This window comes from Cavia porcellus, unplaced genomic scaffold, assembly GCF_034190915.1.
Source record: "Cavia porcellus strain 051 isolate PalLab524CR breed Dunkin Hartley unplaced genomic scaffold, mCavPor4.1 scaffold_10, whole genome shotgun sequence".
NCBI lineage: Eukaryota > Metazoa > Chordata > Mammalia > Rodentia > Caviidae > Cavia > Cavia porcellus.
Window position 1 is genome coordinate 65,028,884 of NW_026947493.1, and position 20,187 is coordinate 65,049,070.

The window sequence follows — 20,187 nt, forward strand, 5'->3', positions numbered from 1 at the left end:
TAAAAAAATTATGAGAGTCAATAAATGGCATTATTTTCCTTATATTTGTCATAAGCTAATAATTTTCCTTTCAATATGGAGTTCTTATTTGATGTAGCTAGGATGGTTAAGGACAGATGCACAACAAAGAAATCTAGCTGACTTTAATAGTCTCGTTAACTCAAATAAGGTACTTCACCACCTTATATGTAAACTTCTGTACTCATCAGCTCTCCATTACTGACATAAACAATTTAAAAGGAGGAAAGGTTTATTTTTCCCTATGATTTCAAATTGCCTGGCTCTGCTGCTTTTGGACCTACGGTGATGCAGGCCATCATGGTGACTAGTGGGTGATACAGAAAAGCTGCTCACTTCATGGTGGCCAGGAAGCAAACAGGAAGAGGAGGGGCCTGGATCTCAACGTTCCTTCCAAGAGCACACCCCCAATGGCCTTATTTCCTTCCATAAGGTCCTACCATAAGGTAACCTAGAGGTGTTACCACCTCCCAATAATGCCCTCAGCTGGGGTCCAAATCTTTAACACAGTGATACTTTCAGAGACAAGTGCCCCAGTTGCAACCCTAACTCCAATTATTTATTGGAAAGTGCCAACACTACAATTAAACCTGAATACTGAAGTTTTGATTTAGAAAACTCTTATCCAGTGCTCAGCTGCTGGAATGACTTGGCTCACATACTGACAGCTTGCTGTGGCGTGAGTTCCTTAGGCTCACCACCACTGCTTTCCATGTGAGTCTTTGGGGGACATTCCAGATGCAAACCATAAGAGTTTCCAGTGGTAAAACTAGTGAAGTGCTTAGAATTTATAAATTTCTATGAAATTTTGGGCCATTGGGTACCATATATAATAATTCTAGTTATCTTCAAGTAGTAGTTAAAGGCATTGTTATATTTGGCAAATAATACAATTAACCTCTAGTCCTATATTTTTAAGTACTTTATTTATGATGTATGTATTGTGCTATGGTTTGAATTTAGGGCCTCAGCTATGCTAAGCAAGTGATCTACCACTGAGGTACAGCCTCAGCCCTAAAGGTAGAGCATTGAAAATCCCTGGGGATCAGCATAAATTTTATGTCAGTTGCTGATTATCAAGGGGTAGAAGTGATTTATTGTCAGGGAATTGAGGGCCATCCAGCATAGGTCTGGAGATCTTTGCTATATCTTGTGACCTTGTTCCCCTGACTGCAGCAGTTGACCTGAATAAAACATGTATCCTCAAGCTGAGTCAGCTGTATGCTCTATTTCTTTAGGACTGTGACAGTTTAAAAGAGCTTCAGGGGGGCCAGGGATGCTTAGCAGCATAAGCGCTTACCTGGCAAGTGTAAGATAGTGAGTTTGATCCCAGGTACAGATAGATAGATAGATAGATAGATAGATAGATAGATAGATAGATAAAATAAATAAAAGAACTTCACTGACCTGAGAAAATCACATGGCCTGAGACAAATTGGTGGCTCTTGCACTGCAACTAGTTTGTAAATAGGTTTGACTTTGTTTTGAACCTTCTGAATTTTTTGAACGAGGTACCAAAATTTTCAAATAGGAGAGTACACACAAAATCCGTAACTCTGACTGTTTTTGAGCTGTTTTTTAAAAAAAGGAAAAATTAAGCAATACTGCAATCACATCCTTACATGACAATTGCAATGTGTTAGTGTGTGGTGGTAGCACTGGTTGATAAAGCAAAGGCTTTTTTTGTTGGTTCCGATGGCAATTGAGACTGAGACTTCCCAGCCTGCACAATCTGTGGGAGCTGTAGGATGGCTCTGAACACATGGAAAAATAGATGAAATGTGTTCAAGAGAGAAAGAGAAGAATGAGGAGGGGAGAGACAGAGACCAGAGAGTCAGAGACAGAGAGATGAAAGCTTATAAATACGAAGCTGAGAAAAGATTTAAAGAGAAAATAAACAATGTGTTCTACAGAGATATTAGAAAGGTACATTCGACTCTTAGTGCCTTTTAGTTTCTGGTTCTAACGCCTGGTTGTACCTTCTGTCCTTAGAAACCATGACTAAGCCTTTTAACTTTGTGATCAATTTGACCTTTTGTCTGAGTTAATTCATGAGGGTACTGGGCAGCAGCCTTGACCAAAAAGACAGAAGGAAAACAAAGGTGTGTAGAAAGTGACTACTTTCTAACAGATGGCTACAGTTACTAACATTATTTTCTAACAGATGGTTTACAAAATTTGATCCTGCTTAATCTGAACAATAATCGACTTACACAGCTGCCTCGGGAAATCAACAGGTAACTCTGCTTCTAGCAAGAGCCATTTGAACGTCTGGCGTATCCCAGTTCCATCCCGATCTCCTGAAAGCATTACATGTAGCCCTAAGTGCTCACAGGATTTGGATGCAGCGTGGAGGGATCTGAAACAAACCCTTGATTTTAAGGATTCCTGAGTCACTTTGGAAAAAGGGGAAACAGCACGACTTGGAAGTCTAGGTGTAAAAGTGGGGGTTTGACACCTGAAGTTCTAAAACTGATATTGTTACTGATCTCCCAGCTCTGGAGTTCTTGGAAATTCCTCAGCCATAGACTCGGGGACATTAAATTTTATTTCACTTGAGTATTGTAAGTGATTTTGAGTTTGATGGAAAAGGTAATACAAAAACAAAAAAGGATTTAGCCCTACAATACCATTTTCGTATTTTAAAAGCCCCATACTTTATCATCATCATCAACAACAAAACATTCTATTTTCTCTTATGCCACACCTCAGCACAGATGGGCTATGCTGTACGATTGTGGAGCCAGCTGAGGGCCTTGTACTTCTCCAGGAAAACTGTCCTCCTGGCCTTTCCCCCTGACACATGGAGAGAGAATCCTGATCGAGTTCACTTTGGAGAGACTCTTTATTGCCTATTGAGCAAAACCAGATGTGGTACAAAGTAAGAGCACCCAGAGTTTTAAAGGAATATACAAAGCTATGAACCAGGCTTTCTGCAGAATGGAAAATCTATTGCAGTTCTCTTGTGTGTAATTTCAGTGAAGGTATTATTTTTTGCAAGTATATTTCTACAGGGAAAGTAATATTTAACTCAGGGAAATTAGGAAACAAATCAACCTAATTTCTGCAGAAAGAAAATACTATTTAATGAAAATATCAATAGTTATCTTTTTGCTTTTTCATTTATTTAGTTTATCAATTGATTTATATATTGATGATATAATGAAAATAGCACATCTAGAAGATCTAGTGTGTGAGATTCAACCTATATATCCTTTTACAACTAGCCTTATGACTTCAAGGAAGTTACGTAACTGACTCGGTCTCATCTATCCTGTCTATTATTGGAAGACTTTTAAATAAATGAGCTCCAAAGTTCTTACAGCTATAATGATATAATTTCATATTATATAAAGCTTATCTCTGAAGTACTATATGCATTATTTAAGGAATCATATAAATCTAAGGTGGTTTGTTAGATGAAAGCTTTCACTGGAAAAAAACTGAGTTACAAAGTGTACAGGTCCATGTTTTATACCTCCTTCTAGGTTGTTGTTGTTCTAGCTAGGCTCTAGATGAAAGCTGGTCATCTCAAGCAGAATTTTGCTTTTGTCTCTGGGGAAGTGCCTTGCATTCCCATACCTTAATATTCTTATCTGCACAACAAACATGGTACCTACCACATAATGTTATGAGGTTCAAATATGCTAATGCAGGAGTGGTGGTTAGGGTTGAATAAGTGCCGGATGGATGTTAGCTTTTATCATTATGGGCTGTTATTTTATTCTAGTTCTTCTCATTCAACTCCTTTCCAGAGATAAAAGAGTGACTAATTGGTGAAGTTAGGAAAAGCATTAAGCACAATACATGGCTTCACATCTTTGACGACTTTGACAGACTCTCCCTTCCAGTGAAGCGTTACCATCTCCTCCTCCTTTCTTGTCTTCCTCCTCCCCTTCTCTTTTGCAGTGTTGGAAATTGAACCCAGGGCTTCACACTGAGGTACATCCTCCTTTCTCTCTCTCTTTCATTCTTTCTTTCTTCCTTTCTCTTTCTTTCCCTCTCTCTCTCTTCTTTCGTCCTTTGCCCCCCTCTGTCTTCCTCTCCCCTTCTTTCTTTTTTTTCTTTTTCGTTTGAGACAAAGTCTTAGTAAGTTGCCAAGCTGGGCTAGAATTTTTGATTCTCTTGCTTCACTTGTCCAGCGTACTGGAATTACAGACGTGCCCTGACTCACACTGGGCTGAATTCTTACTCCGTGTAGGCAAATAATAGTCTGATTTCTATGTCTTCAAATTAGTTTTGCCTGTTCTAATGGTAAAGAAGTGCAATCATACAGTATATTCATACTCTTTCAATTCTTCTTTTGCTATGTATGTTTTTTGAGATTAATATTATTGTTGGTTTTATTGGTACTTGTATTTTTTTATTATTCTGAGTAGCATTTTGTTGTAGTGTTCCATATAGCATGTATCTTTTCTCCTGTTTATGTACATTTGGGTCATTTCTAGTCTGAAACTATTACAAATAAAGTTATCATATATATTTTTGGAGAAGTCTTTGTGAATGAATGTTTATTTCTCATTTTAGTTGCTAAGAGTGGAATCATAGATTCAGAAGATATTAGAGTGCATGTATATGTTACTTTTGAGAAGTTGACAATGCTTTCACAAAGTGGTTGTACCATTTTACATTCTAGTCAGCATTTAAAAAATGTTTGCCTTTGAGTGGGTGTGAAATAAAATCTAAGTATAGTTTTAGCTTGTGCTTTCCTGATATCCGGTGAGGTGAAGTACCCTTTTAATGTTCTTATGATTTATATAACTTGTTTTGTGAAATATCTCTTTTTAGTATTTTGTGCATTACAAATTGTGTTGTTTATTCTAATTAAATTGCAAATCTTCTTTATTTTGGATAAAAGAGCTTTGACAAATATATTTTCTTCCAGTATGTGGCTTATCTTTTAATTTTCTTAATGACCTTTATGAACAGGAGTTTTTAAGTTTGATGGTAAATTCTAAAATAATTAGAGCTTTTTGGGCCTTTTAAAGAAATCTTTGCCTTCCCCAAAGTTATCAAGATAGTACCGTATCTTAGATTTCCTTTTATAAGACAAACTTCTAGTGTTTGTTCGAATCTATGATCCATCTTGAATTAATGTTTGTACAAGGTGTGAGACAAAGATCAAGGTTCATGTTTCCTCCATACGTTTATTCAATTATCCTAGCACCATTTGTTGAAAGATTTTTTTTTTGAGATAAGGTCTTTTTATGTATTCCAGGCTTCCTCTGAATTCACTATGTAGTCCATGCTGGTCTCAAATGTCTAACAGTCCTCCTGCCTCTGCCTTATCAGAGTGCTAAGATTATAGGCTTGCACCACCACATCTGGCTTACCGTTTTTCATTTAAGTTGTGTCGATCGTCAAAGATCAGTTGATTGTTTAGAGGTTACTGACACTCTGCTCTTTTCCACTGGTTTATTTTCTGCTTAAGTCTATTTGAGCTACTATAGCAGCATACCATACACCGAATAGCATATGCATAAAAGGAAATTTATTTTCACAGTTCTGGAGGCTGAGATGTCAAAGTCAAGGTGCTGTCAGACTTGGTATTTGATGAGGACCCATTTGTGGCCCACAGAATGGCTCCTTTTCCCTGTATCCTTACATAGTGGCAAGGGCAAGGCAATAAATATCCTTTGGCCTGTTTTGCAAAGGCACTAATTCCATTTATGGAGGCTCCATCCTCACGATCTAATTGCATCCTGTCTCCTCATGGTATCCTACTGGCGATTAGGCTGTGACATGAAATTGGAGGGAACATAGACAATCATAACACTATTATTTTTTACAGTGCAAAATTCTTGATTATTGTAATTGTAATATTTGAAAGCAGGTTTATTTTCTTTTCGTTTTAGCTCTTTTCCTTTAAACGACAGTTTCTATTCTGGGTCTCTTAAGTTCACATACAAATTTAAAAACTGATTTATCAATTTTCCTGCCAAAAAAGCCTATTGAGTAGCCATGTGTGGTGGTGCACACCTGTAATCTTAGTACTCTGCTTAGTGACTTAGCAACACCCTGTCTCAAAATAAAAAATAAAAAGGACTGTGATGTCAGCAAAGAAGTCTGAGTTCAATCTCTATATTATTGTAAAATCAAAACAAACCAAACCAAATTAAACAAAATCAAAAACAAATCATTGAGATTTTTATTAGATCTCTTCGTGAAACTTTAGATCTGTTAGGAAACATAATGATGACACATTAACATTATTTTTTCTTTTTTGTATAAATAAGCTTCATCACTTATTTTATTTAGAACCTCTTTATATTCTCAGTGATGATTTATATGATTCTACTTTCCGTCTTTATATTATTCTTTCAATAGAAAGTTCTCTTGTATCCTTTATTTTCTAAAGTATAAAAATCTGTGTCACTGTAAATTTCTTAAATTTTTAGTTTCCAATCTGTGCCTATAAAATAGAGACACAATATATTTTTAAAATATTGACTTCCTAGGTTGTTCCTCTGCTTTTAGTTCTAGTGCTTTAAATGTTAATTTGAATTATATCTCTTTAACATTTAAACTCTTGACCATTTCCAGTTTTGAAATACTGTCCTACAGCTTTAGAGATTTCTTCTTTAAATTTAGTTCCCTCATTCAATCATTACTCCAACTCAGCTTTCAACTTTACATCATAACATGTCTTCACTATTAGCTTTTTTCCCAATCCAATTTATTCAAGGGTAAAAAGGAAGGAAGAAAGAAAGAGAGAGAGAGAGAGAGAGAGAGAGAGAGAGAGAGAGAGAGAGAGAGAGAAAGAGAGAGAGACAAAGAGAGAGAGAGACAGAGAGAGGAGGAAGAGGAAGAGGAAGAGGAAGAGTAAGAGGAAGAAGAAGAAGGAGAAGGAGAAAAAGAAGAAGGAGAAGGAGAAGGAGAAGAAGGAAAAAGAAGAAAATAAAATTTCAAAATATATCAGTCAGGGGGCAACAATGGTGCATGCATTGTGCAGTGTAATCCCCAAATCATTCACCCAGAGTACAAGACATCTGCATGTAGGTGTCTCACAACACTAGTACAAATCTTTTTATTTAGCGAACTCAGAGAAATCAGTAGTATAGCAATATTAACTAATTTTTTATATACATACACATACACATATACATTTTTTTCTTTCAAGTTGTCACATTAATGAAATAACATGATGTTTATACCATGTGTCTTATTTATTTCACTAATGAGTATGTTCTCAAGTTGCATTCATTTACCTATAGAATTTTTCAGTTTATCCTTCTTTATGGCTGAGTAGTACACCATTATATAAAAATACCACATCTTTTTTATCCATTCCTCAATTGATGGGCATTTAGGTTGTTTCCAAGATCTGGCTATTATAAACTGAGCTGTTATAAACATGAGTGCACATATATCAGTGTGGTATGATGTTTTTAATTCTTTTGGGAAGATACCCAGAAGGGGAATAGCTGGGTTGAATGGGACCTCCAATCCTAGGTTTTTAAGGAATCTCCACACTGATTTCCATAGTCTGCATTCCCACCAAGGGTTCCTTTTCCCCCACAGCCCCTATAGCATGTGTTATTGCTTGATTTCTTGATAATGGTCATTCTTTCCAGGGTGAAGTGGAATTTCAGTGTTGTTTTAATTTGCACCATTTGAATGGCCAGTGATGTTGAACATTTTTTCCCATATTTATTTGCTGTTTTTATTGTTTCATCTGAGAAGTGTGTATTTATCTCAGATGCCCATTTTTGGATTTTGAATCTGGGAGGACTGATTTTTTTGAGTTCTTTATATGTCCTCAATTTCACTCTTAGTTTTGCAAGCACATGTATATGCGCTTGAATCTTGACACTATTGCCTGCTGGTTAAGTTAATGGTTGCCACTCTTTGTTTTCCTCATTTATAAAGTAACAGAAATAATTACAACTTCGAGGTTCTGCTGATAGTTAAATTCCCTGCACCTGTGCACAGTTGCAGCTTATGATATTAATTACCTTTTGCTCCTTTGTTCCTATTTTCTTAGTTTAGTATTCCCTCTTTTACAAGTTACATTATTCAGGGCCAAATTCAAAATGTCAGTTCTTCCAAAAAACGTGATATACCTCAGGTGCATTTCATATTATGAATTCAAATTTCCTTAATCTTTTTCTCTATCTCCTAGCATATTCTATGTTAACTTTTTGGTACAACCTAATATCTTCTTCTAAATTATGATACACAAAAAAGCAAGATTTGTGGCTGATTCATCTTTGTGTCTTTCAGACCAACTAAGCACAATTTACTTTGGTTGTTGCTGCCTATATGCTTTCTTTCCATGCGTGTTTCCGAGAAATAGAGCAAACTGATGCTGTCATGTAAATACAAAGAGTAACTTCCCTGACTGTAAGCCTGCACCCCAATATGGCCCCTGCCCTGCCTGCTCCATTTCCTTTTCTCCCAGCCTACAATCTACCTCCATTATGTGATCCAGCCTTGGTTTTGGCTGTGGGTCAGCAGATCCCAGTGAAAGGATTAACGTGTTTAGGCTCATCTTTATCTTTTTCTTGTTCTGTTCCTGGTATTTGCTGATTTCTAGAGTATACTCTGTAGTTTCCAGCTGTGTATGATTCCATTCCATGAAAATAAGCAATATGTTGTGTCCACCACTGAAGAGTTGTTTTGTGCGAGTTAAGGCTTCCTCCTTTACTGTGAGACTATAATTAAAGACTTACTTTGTTCTTAAAAATTATATATATATATATATATTCCTTTTAGTTTCCTCTTTGATGCAGCCAATGTATATGAATAAAGAATGAAAATACAATTTCCTCTTTTCTTTTTTTTTTTTCTGGTACCAGGGTAAACTCATGAACTCACATTTACCAGGCAGGTGCTTAAGCCACTGAGCTAAATCCCCAACCCCGCAATTTCCTTTTCCTTAAACCTAGATAGTGATTGCAGAATATATTAAAATGTAACTATTTAATTATAAAATATCTTTAAACATTAAATTTATTTTTATTTTTTTAAAATTTTTTAAGGAGAAAAAGAAAAAAACAGAAAAAGGGTACAAGTAATACAAAATTTAAAAAATAAACAGTAATAAATCACTAGTTAATAGATTACATATTCTCATCTTAGAAATAGTTGTTCAAGTTACAAAATTGAAGAATATAAAGTGAACTTTCAAACAGTGAGAGTGCAAACAGTTTTGTTCAATGATCCGAAAAACACTCAGTAATATGGTTATCTATCTTATACACTTAAACGTATATGCCATTATAACCTTTAGAGCACTTTCTTTTCTTTTCTTTTGTACAATGGCAATTACACATTTTGGTTTTTATTACTCCCACAGTTCTTATTACTTTTTTTTTGAAGAGAGTAAAACCAAATGCAACATATCAGAACAGAGTCAGTCAAATCAAAAGGATGGACATAATAGATAATGTAAAAACAAAATATAACGTGATCAACAATGGTTACCATACTGCCTCTTGCTATTTTAAGAAGAATTGGCAGTTATAATAAAATTGAACTAAACAGTAAAGAATGAAGCCAAAGCATTGGAGACATTACAGGATTTTAAAAGAAAATAATAGTCAACCAGAATGGGCATCATAATGATTCTTATTGTCTTCACAGTTATGCCTATACTTTCAATCTTGGCACTATCAAGCAAAGCAGAATAGAGAAAAATCAGTCAAAACAAGATGGTGAGGGCAATACAGGATTTTAAATCAAGTTAATAGGAAATCAAAGTAGGTTACTATGATGTATCCTGCTATTATTTATTTATTTTTCCCTTAATTAAAAAAAGTAAATAATTAAAAAAAAGGAGGATTGAGATAAAAGAGGGCATAACAACAGAACAGCGGAGGTCCAATCATGACCATTTAAGCAAAATAGTGTTTCACCATAAGATATCCTGACATAAAAGTAGTTACCATAGTGTCTCTTTCCTTGAAATCTTTGAGTGTAACTTCGTATACTGTAGCACCAAACATATCAAGACACTATAAAACCATTCAAGAGAATGACATTATTACGGGGTATTTAGAACCAATTGACAGAAAATGAACAATGGTTTCCATATAAACTCCTTGTCTATAAAAGTTTTTGCTTATATTATCATATATAATAAAATCCAATAAGATACAACCTTTTAAGACCAATGGAGACAGAAGAATACAAGTTTGATGGGACTTCAAAACAAGATGATACTAAATCAGCACTAGCTATTATGATGTTTTCTCCAAAATTGCTGTTCCTACCTTCCAATCTTCTCTGCCTCATTTCTGTTGAGCTCTTTTTCTGTCGTTTGTTGTCAGTTTGTCTTCTTCATTTCGTTTTCTGCTCCATTCATTGTGGCCTCTCTGCCACTATTTCTGGAATCTTGGTATTTTCCTTTTTTAGACTATCCTGCAGTATTCTTTGTAGAGTTGAATTAGTGGTTGCAAATTCCCCTAGTTCCTCTTTATCCTGGAAGCACCTTGTTTTTCCATCAATTTCTAGGGACAGTTGTGCAGGATATATCAATCTTGGCTGGAGGTTATTATCTTTCAAAGCTTGAATTATTTCTCCCCACCCTCTTCGTGATATGATAGTTTGTGCCTAGAAGTCTGCTGTAATTCTGATGGGTGTTCCCTTGTAAGTGATCTGTTTCTTGTCTCTGATGGCTTTTAATATTCTGTTCTTATATTGGATTTCTGGAATTTTGATTATTATATGCCTGGGTGTAGCTCTATTTGGGTTGTAGGTAGCTGGAGTCCTGTATGCCTCATATATCTGAGTATCTTTACCATTTGCTAAATTAGGGAAATTCTCTTGGATTATTTCTGTGAATAGCTTTTGTAGTCCATTTGTTTGTGTTCCCACTTCTTCTCTTATGTTCTTAATTCTTAAGTTATAGATCCTCTTATCATCTTCTAGTTTTTGTATTGTTGTTGTTTGTTTTTTTGTTATTTTTTAAGAAGTTTTTCATTTCATGCTCCCATATTACAAGTCTGCCCTCCAGTTCAGATAATCTGTCCTTAGTTTCTTTCAAGCTGTTATGCCAGTTTTCAATAGGGTTTTTAGTTTCCTGGTAATCTCTTTAAACCTGCTTCATGTATTTTATGTTTTCTCTATCTTCTCTATCAAACAATTCTCCCCTTTTTTTCTGTTCTTCCATTCCACCATCTGTTTTTTCTTGGGCAGTGCTTAGCATTTCTCTAACTATTCTGCTTATGTCTTGCATTAGGTCACTAATCACTTCATTTCTGAACTAGTCTATGAGGCTCTGGAGATAGTGCTTTATGTCTATTGGTGCCATGTCTGCTATTGCCTGTTTCTCAGGATTGGGGGTGGAGGACCCTTTCTTGTTGCTCCCTCTTCCCATATTCTTTGTTCCTTATATTTAAGCGTGTATAGGAGGCCCAGCTTCCTTCCCTGTCAGCCACAGTCTGTTTGAATTGCGCTGGCTAGGTGTTCCCGCCCACTGCATTGTACTAGGGAGACACAGACCTGGGCAGGCTATGCTGGGCCTGCCCCTCCAGGTTAACCTACCAACGGGTGCACCACTTGACCCTAGGGTGCACCTCCAGGCGCTGGGACCTGAGTTGGGCTAGCCTTTTGGGTCTCAGCCAGCTGTATCTCACAGGCCAGGCACTCCCCACCAATCCCGCTTGAGAGGGGGATACGTGACTGAAGTCACTGCAAAAATAAATGACCCACAGCTTCTGATAAGTCATGTTTATACAATGGGCTTTCTTGTTCTTGTGAGCTTCATCCCTATACTTTGTGTACTTTTTTTTAGATTAAAAAGTCTTAAGCTCTTGAATATAAATCATAACCAGCTAACCAGCATTCCTAGAGAACTTTGTTTCCTTGAACATCTTTCTGAGCTTCATTCTAACTACAATCAGCTCATTTGCATACCTGAAGAGATTAAATTCTTGAAGAAGCTCCAGAAGTTATTTTTGGTCAGGAACAACATTGAGGTTTTGCCAGAGGTAAGCAAAATTGGGAACTGTCATATTGTTTGTTTGTTTCGGGGAAGAACTTATCTCTTTATGATAGCAAGTGGTTTGGGTCAGTTTTGGATGTTGGTATACAAGCCATTACTTTTACTCAGAGTAGACAGACTCAATTCCCAAATCCCCCTAATAAAGAGGGGTTCTAGTTTGGATTATTTTAAGGAATACCATATTTAGCAAATCAAAATTCAATATGCTTACTTCAGTTTGAATTTCAGTTAACCGATGATTAGTTTTGTAATATCTGAGATGTTGCATGGGCTGTACTTATACTAAAAATCATGCATTGTCTGAGATTTAAATTTAAGTATTATATGTTTTACTGAGCAACTCTATATATAAAACAAAATACAGATTTCTTTTGATTTTGGAATACGTGCTAGAATATGTGCTCCCGTTTTTCCTCCCATAGATGTTCTCAATCTCCCTCTAGACTGCTCTGAGGTATAGACGTCAGTGAGTCCCTTTCTCTTCTGATTGTCTGGATTTGGCCAGTGAGAGACACTAGGAGGAAGGGAAAGGGCAAGAATTAGTACCAGGGAGTATTCCTACGGCACCTTCTCTGGCAGGGTACCTCGGTTCTGTGCATTTCCAGAGGGACCCAGTTAATGAGTCCTCTATGGACCAATACTACCCTCTTTGGCTGTTCAGGGTTAGGATGGTAAGAACTCACTGCTGCTGCTGGCATTGTGGGTTTAGGGAGTCACTTCTGTGGAAACTTAGTGTGCCTAGAACCAGGCAAATTGTTATCAAAGGCACTGTTTTTAACCCTTCCTCAGATTTCCAGCTTGAGAATTTTTCTTCACTAAGAATAGGTCAATGGATTTACTTTCCTTCCTTATGAAAGTGAATTTGGTAGGGAATTTGATACACAGTAAATTGAGGAGAAAAAAGAGCAGGTTGATAAAGTCCACATACAAATGGAAAGTACTTACACTTTTTTTCTTATGGTGTTTCCTTTAAAAAACCTGTGTATGTGATCCGTGAACATATGTCAAAGTTGTTGACAACATGTATTTTAAATATTTCATTCTAAATTTGTTTGTTTGTTTGTTTTTGCTTTTTACAGACAGGGTCTCACTACATAGTTCAAGTTGGCCTTGAACTCACTATGTAGCCCAGGATAGCCTCAAATTCAGGTGACTCCCCTGCCTCAGTTTGCCAAATGCTGGGATTATAGGCGTGTGCCATCATGCCTAGCTATTCTTAAATTTCCTAATTCTAATTCCTATTAACAAGTAAAATATCTTAAAGTTACAACATAAATGTATTAACATAAACTTTATTTGGAGGAAGACAAATAACAACAGTAAAGCATCTTCCTGTGAATCACATTGTTTAATAATAACTCGAGGATTTAGCTCAGTGGCATAAGTACCTGCCTGGTAAGCACCAGGTTGTGCCTTCAATCCCCGGCACCAAATAAATAAATCATAACTCTATGACATAGGTTTTTTTTAATTATCATTATTTTAGAATAAGAAATGGAGACTACTGTAACAATTTAGAAAGGACAGAAAAAGAACACAAGCTCTTGTGTCTGCCTTAAATGTATGTCCTTAAAATTACTACTAGTACTATGACTTTATGAATTCCAAGAAATACACATTTTAAAAAACATAAATGCTAGTTAGTCCTATCACGAACTTTCAGCACCTATAATTGTTTGTGTCCCTGGACATTTAATATGGTATAGTGATATTTATCTTTGTGAAATTCTTTCTGACCCAGTTAACCTCTGAGGCATGCTTAGTGCTGACCTAGTCAATTAAAGTATCTCATCACTTTGGGCATAGTGATTTGTTCAAATGATTAAACTTCATTGATGAGAAGCAACTTTGCTGGATTTATAGGAAATAAATGTCTTCTATGTGTGCTGGAATTGCTGAATAGAAGTTAAGCCCAGATATTCTGATGTCTATGTTGACATTCTTTAGGGGCTCTTACTTAGGTGATGGTATCAGAAAAGTAAAAAATAATTATAAAATTGAACACCTTAGATCAGCCATACACAAAGACATCAATTTTTGTCTTTCTATTATCTTAGTTAATTCAACCATTTGTTAGGTATGGTTAGGCTTTTGTTGGCTTGAAAACTAAAGAATCCGAAGTAATTAATGTGTAGGATATACATAAAAGATCTTTAATTATCTGACCTATTTTTTCTTTAGTTTTTTTTTAGCTCATCCTGGATTTTTGCCATTCTTGATTTCTTACAGGTTTATTTTAAATAACTATCTCCTCCTAATGGGTTAATCCCTGTCTCTTATAATCAAGGTGTCTCAGGTTAAACTTCTTCCAGGAAGACGTCTGACCTTATAATACTAAATGCCCTATTATTTTTCTTATATTGCCATACTTTCATATCTTTGAAAAACATTTTCATAATGCAACTGGGTCATTATCTATTTGTGAATTTTATATTTTTGATTCAAGACTTGTATGGAATGTGCATATACAAAGATTAAAAATCTACACAAAAATATCAAAGGCAATAAGAGACTGCAGTCATAGTAACAATAAATTAATAAAAAGAAATTCAGTAACTATAGAAGTGGCATTATCAAGTGTGTTTGAGTAGGTTGAGAAATCTTTATGTTTTGACTAGTGGATAGTGAGAACATATTGGGGGGAAGTCTGAAAATCTTTGTGGCTAACACAATAATAAGAGTATCTTGACAGTAGAAAGATACATGGGAATTAAGAAGACCACCTGCATGGCAGATGGCCAATTCCTTTCTAAGGACTTGCTGCCCAGATATAAGAATAAGAATAACAGACAGCTTCAGTGATTAGCTCTCTCACATCTGCTTTACTTGGAGAGGTCTCCTTTCCTATTATGAGCATCCTATATATGTGATCTACCAAGGAAGGGCTATAAAGAATTGGCCTTTTCTCCCTGATGCTAAAGACTTCAGTGAAGTTCTGTTAGGTCTGTATCCCACTTTGACTTTTCACTTGTCCAATCCTACTTCTTGACCCTGACTTTTACAAGGGTGATCATTATAAAACTTCCAGTAGTCAAACTCCATCTAAGAATTTGCTTTCAGAGAATCCAACCTATAATAAAATGTAGTGAGGTAAAAGAGAAAGGTGTTTGTATGACCAGAGATGTACTATTTCCTAGGGAGAATACTGGCCATGAGAAAAGGAGGTTCATATAAGTAATATCTTTACAAATTAAAATCATTTAGTAAATTATACTATTCTTTTCAGTGTAAAAGGCCTTGCTATTTCTATTTGAAAAAAAATAAACCCTACTAATCTTTCTGTTAGTAGATATACTAGAACCCAGATGTACTATTAACAACCAAGTAGCTACTGTGGTTATGCATAGATACATAGGACATGTAGATGCAGTTTTACTCCCTTGATAAAGAATATTGTCCTGTGGCATAGTGCTAAGGAAAAGTTGGATATATAATGAATTATCGAGATAGCATTCCAAAATTATTTTTTCTTTCTACTTAATATTAGGTAAGTCTGTTGAGGGTTCATTATATCATACCCCCTTAATAAGGACTTTCAAGATTAGAAACCCATTTAATCCATTTAACAACTACATGAAATATGACATTCTATTAGTATTTCCATTTTATGAATGAAGAAATCAAAAATATTGAGAGTTTAGAAATTTGTCCACAATTGTACTTAGTAACTGTCAGGGGTAAGATCTGATCTTAGGTCTAGTCTTTCTCATAACATGTTATATTGCCCTGGGGTAGTTAGAGGAAGTACAAAACTCAAGATGTTTGGCCGTCTATAGGAGTCATCTTCTGTACTGCAGAATCGATCAGGTAATTGGAGAAGTTGGTCACTTTTATCAAGTTTGGGTTTAAAAGACATGCTTATGATTTTAGACATTAGATTAAAAAACTTTCTCTTTTGTTTCCTGACACAGGGAATCTGTGATCTAAAAAAACTAAGAATCCTAGACATAGCTGGAAATATTATTCAGATATTTCCACCAGGAGTAAGTAGAGTCAACTTCTTTTTAAATTGAGAAATAATTTGCTTTATGCTATTGGAAGTAGAAAAATACAGGCAACCAGGTAAAGCCCTGGTGATTAGAATCTTGAATTATATAAACAACTAAAAATTTGGCTTTATTCTAGAATTTTAAAACTTGTTCTTTCCCATTCTTCTCTTTGTGTTTGGTGTCTGTTGAACTTTTTTGAACTAAGTGAACTCTGATTGCTATAATAAATATTTTAACATATCAGTTATGATAAAATTTTTTAGCTATTACATACTGCTTTTGGTCACTTTAGATGTCTTGAAAATATTATTTCCCAAGTCATAAATTTTTATCCTTTGTAATTAATCCAACGTTGACACTTTATTAGCTGATTTTAAGCCATAAGCAACGAAAAAATGCACCCTTTTTTCCATTTGGAAGTGAATTTTGACCTTGATTTACCTCAATAATTGAGAAACATTTCATCGTGGCACCTTCTAACTTTTAGGAAAGAAATTATAGTTTTTCATATTGCATTTTTGTAACCAAGTGAACATACTTGAACTTTCAAGGTACTAATTAGAAGTCCATTAATTCCAGAGAACACTAAAAGAAAAAAACCTGTTGATCCATTTATTATTTTTTTCTGATTTATGGGCTCCAAGTTGGTATTTCAATCTTTTCATTCCCTAAATGTTTTATACTGAAGGTCAGTGAAATATGAAAAAAGTGTCATCTATGATTTATTAAAATATACATAATGGTTTTCACTGTGGTAAAACTACATATAACATAAAATTTATCATCTTAATAATTTTAAATGTATGATCTGAGACACTGAGGATTTTCACTCTGTCCATCACTACCATCTATTTCTAAGACTTTTTCACCTTTAACTGAAACTCTGTAACCATTAGACAAACTCCCCATAGACATAGTATAATAAATCAGGTCCTGTAAGTATTTATCATTTAATTCAGGTCCTATAAGTATTATAGAAATGACAACAATTTATAGTAAGACTTTTTTCTCTCTTCTGGAAACTACCATTATTCTTTCTACCTCTATGTATGTGACTACTCAGCCTTTTATGCAAAGGGCTCATACATATATTCTTTTGTGACTGGATTATTTAACTTAGTATCATGTCTTCAAAGTTCATCTGTGCTGCAACATGTATCAGAATTTCTTTACCTTTTAGGGTGCAGAAAAATATCTATATCTTCCATGTCATCTGTATCTACATCTATATCTATGTCTACATCTACTTCTAGGTCTATGTCTGTATCTATGTCTATCACATTTTGTCTATCCATTCATCTGAAGATGGATACTGGGGTTGTTTCCTCCTTTTGGTACCATGAATAATCCTGATATGAACACGGGCACACAAATATTTGTCCTGGTTTCTGCTTTCATGTCTTCTGGATATATACTCAGAAGTAGTATTAGTAAATTATAAAGGAACCCATGTTTAATTTTTTTAAGGATTCACTATACTGTTTCCAAAATTTACAGTCTTAAATGTTTGGTAAGTGAAAGAGTTTTTGGTGTGATAAAAGAACAAAGTATAAAGTAAAAATAGCCTTTCTCCAAGGATGTGGAGAGGAGTCCATGACCACAGGTGGCCTGGCTTCCTCTGATGGGAACGTGGGGTATGGGATATACATATAACCTCTTACTGGGAGTGGTGCTTAGGGCAGGCATTGATGATGCACAAGCAACTGATTGGAACTTTTTTTTTGGTGCACATTGGGAAAGGAAAAAGGAAGTTGTAATAGGGGAAGGAGGAAGTGACCTCAAGGTAAACATCCCTTGATCCTGCCTCCCACCACTGTAATGTCCTGGAACTTATTCTAGGGCAAAACTCTCATTATCATCTTTTTATTGTTAGGAAAAGGGCAAAGTCTCTCTCTTACTACTTCCTGCTGAAAGGGGGTGTCATATTGGGGTTTAGGAAGATTGACAGGATGATGGTTGATGCCCATGCAGAAGCTGGTGCCAGGTGTTTCAGCCAGGACAACTTTATCATTGGTGAATGCCCATATCCTAGATTGGAAAAACAAAGAGACAAGGTGTTATGAGGAAGCAGGCCACTATCATATTTAAGGACTCAGGAGAGGTAGAAGGAAAGGTGTCTTTGATTTAAATATGCCATTCCATCAGGGCCACAGTAAGATAGAATCTGAAAAGTGTGGGATTAGGAGGAGTGAATTTATGAGAGATAATTATTTCCCCAATGTTAAAAGTTAAAGGTTAAAGGTATAGGTAGGGCTTGTCTCTGGTTCAGGAGTTGAGATGGAAAGAGTAAGAGGCATGAGAAATATAAGGCCTGATGATTGAATCATATTTGGGAAATTACAGAGTAGAGGTGGGGAGGGCTGTGTCACTATAAGGAAGATAAGAGCCTAGACCCATAGGGATCTCATGTTAACTAAACAGTTGAAGGTAGAGAGAACTAAGAGCGTTGTTTTGTAGAACAACATGAAGACGATTTTATGCATGATGTGGGAGTCTTTAGGAAAGACTATCAAGAGTCCTGCTGTAAAATAAATAATTAATAGAATGTTTTTAAGGGATTAGGAACCAAATTGGATAACAAAAGATAGTCATGAGATAGCCTGAGAGTTGTGGCTGTGAGGCCTTGGTGAGACGGAGATGGGTGGGAGACAGAAGATGAGATGACCATTCAGGATGGTTAGATTTAGGGTTGGGAGGGCACTGCTTAGCCTGAGTGATGTGGAGCCAGAATGGCAGTTCAGCTGTTGGGGTTGCCAAGAAGATCAGGTAGGGGCTGTGCCACCTTGGCTATAATCCTGTGGATTTAGAACATTTGAGATAAATTAGATCTCCTGGGAATATGGGAGGATCTGGTTCAGTCCCTTCAGAGGGTTGGGGAAGGCAGAGATCAGCATGTTGTCATAATATGTGTCAGAGAAAGGAGAGGATTGGGATATAGGCAGTGAGAGGAGGGAGACTTTGGGGTGGGGGGTAGGAAGATTGTGGAGTAAGAATGGTCTGCCAAACCTAAATTTAAAAGGCTTAAAATGTAGGAGCCTGGGGAGCCTGAGCTTGGCTAAGACTAAGGGCAGAAGTTGAGGCCAAGGTTGGTGTAGTTTTAAAATGAGTTTTGTAAGGTGTGTTTTTATGAGGCCAGTTGTCTTTTCTACTTTTCCTGAGGATTGTGGATGGTATGGAATGTGTAGGCATCAAATGATGTGTAAGCTTGAGGATACCTGTTGAGTGACTTGAGAAATAATGGCTGGACCATTATCTAACTGAATACTCTGAGGTAGACCAAACCTTGGGATGTTTTCTTGTAACAGGACTTTAGTAACTACATCAGCAGTCTCCCTGGTTGTAGGAAAGGCTTCTATCCATCCTGAAAATGTAAAAACAAAGGTGAGAAGATATTTGAGAGTTTTGTGGCAGGGCAGGTGTGTAAAATCTACCTGACAGTCCTGACTAGGAGTTGCCCATGAAATTGATGAATAGGAAAGGAAGGGGGTGCTATGTGTCCCTGAGAAGAGGTTTTACTATAGAGATGACAAGTGTAAGTTGTTGAGATCTCAGAGTGTTTGGGTCAGTCTACATAAACACAAAGGAATCCTGACAATCAGGATGTAGGGGGATGATAAAAAAAAAGGCATCTTTAAAGATCTACAACTGTAAAGTGAGTGGTGGAGGGAGGGATATGAGATAGCATGGTATAAGGGTTTGGCACCACTGGGTGGATTGAGGTAATAGTGTTATTGATTACTGTAAGGTCCTACACTAGATGATAAGACCCATCAGGCTTGAGTACCAGTAGAATGGGAATATTATAGGATGAATGGGTAGATTTAAGAAAACCATTGTCCAAAAGGTGCTTGATTATAGATTTAAGTCCCTGTAAATGTTTGAGAGCTATAGGATATTGGGGAACACAAGGAAAAATTGAAGGATATCTGAGACAAGTCAAAATAGGCATGGCGTGGATAATGTGGGTGGGATTGGAGGTATCTCAAACTATGGGATTGGGCAGAGAAGAAAGGAGGGGATGGCTTTGTGGATGTATGGTGAGGGTGGCTAGAGGACAGAGAGCTATGGGGAGGGAGAGGGTAAAGGAGAAGTTAAGCTTTCGAAGAAGGTCTCTACAAAAAGAGGTGTGGGACATGTTGAAATTGCTAGGAAGCTATGAGTAAAGAACAGCCTGGGATCTGCATGGAATAGGCCCTGTCTGCAAAGGCTGCATAGGTTGGCCATCAACACCCA

The 20,187-nt window shown here is 36.2% G+C and overlaps 1 protein-coding gene across 2 annotated transcripts in view; it reads left to right on the forward strand.

Moving 5' to 3' along the window:
• The window catches only part of Lrrc69 (leucine rich repeat containing 69), a 102,272-nt gene that overhangs the window by 23,394 nt on the left and 58,691 nt on the right, over positions 1–20,187 (forward strand). Inside the window, exons 3-5 of one of the 2 annotated variants that reach the window (XM_003479980.2) lie at positions 2,183–2,255; positions 11,756–11,951; positions 15,877–15,948. The exons of the other annotated variant lie outside the window; for it this stretch is intronic. Coding sequence (XP_003480028.1) covers positions 2,183–2,255; positions 11,756–11,951; positions 15,877–15,948 — 341 coding nt within the window. The remainder of the gene's footprint in view (positions 1–2,182; positions 2,256–11,755; positions 11,952–15,876; positions 15,949–20,187) is intronic. 2 annotated transcript variants of the gene reach the window in all.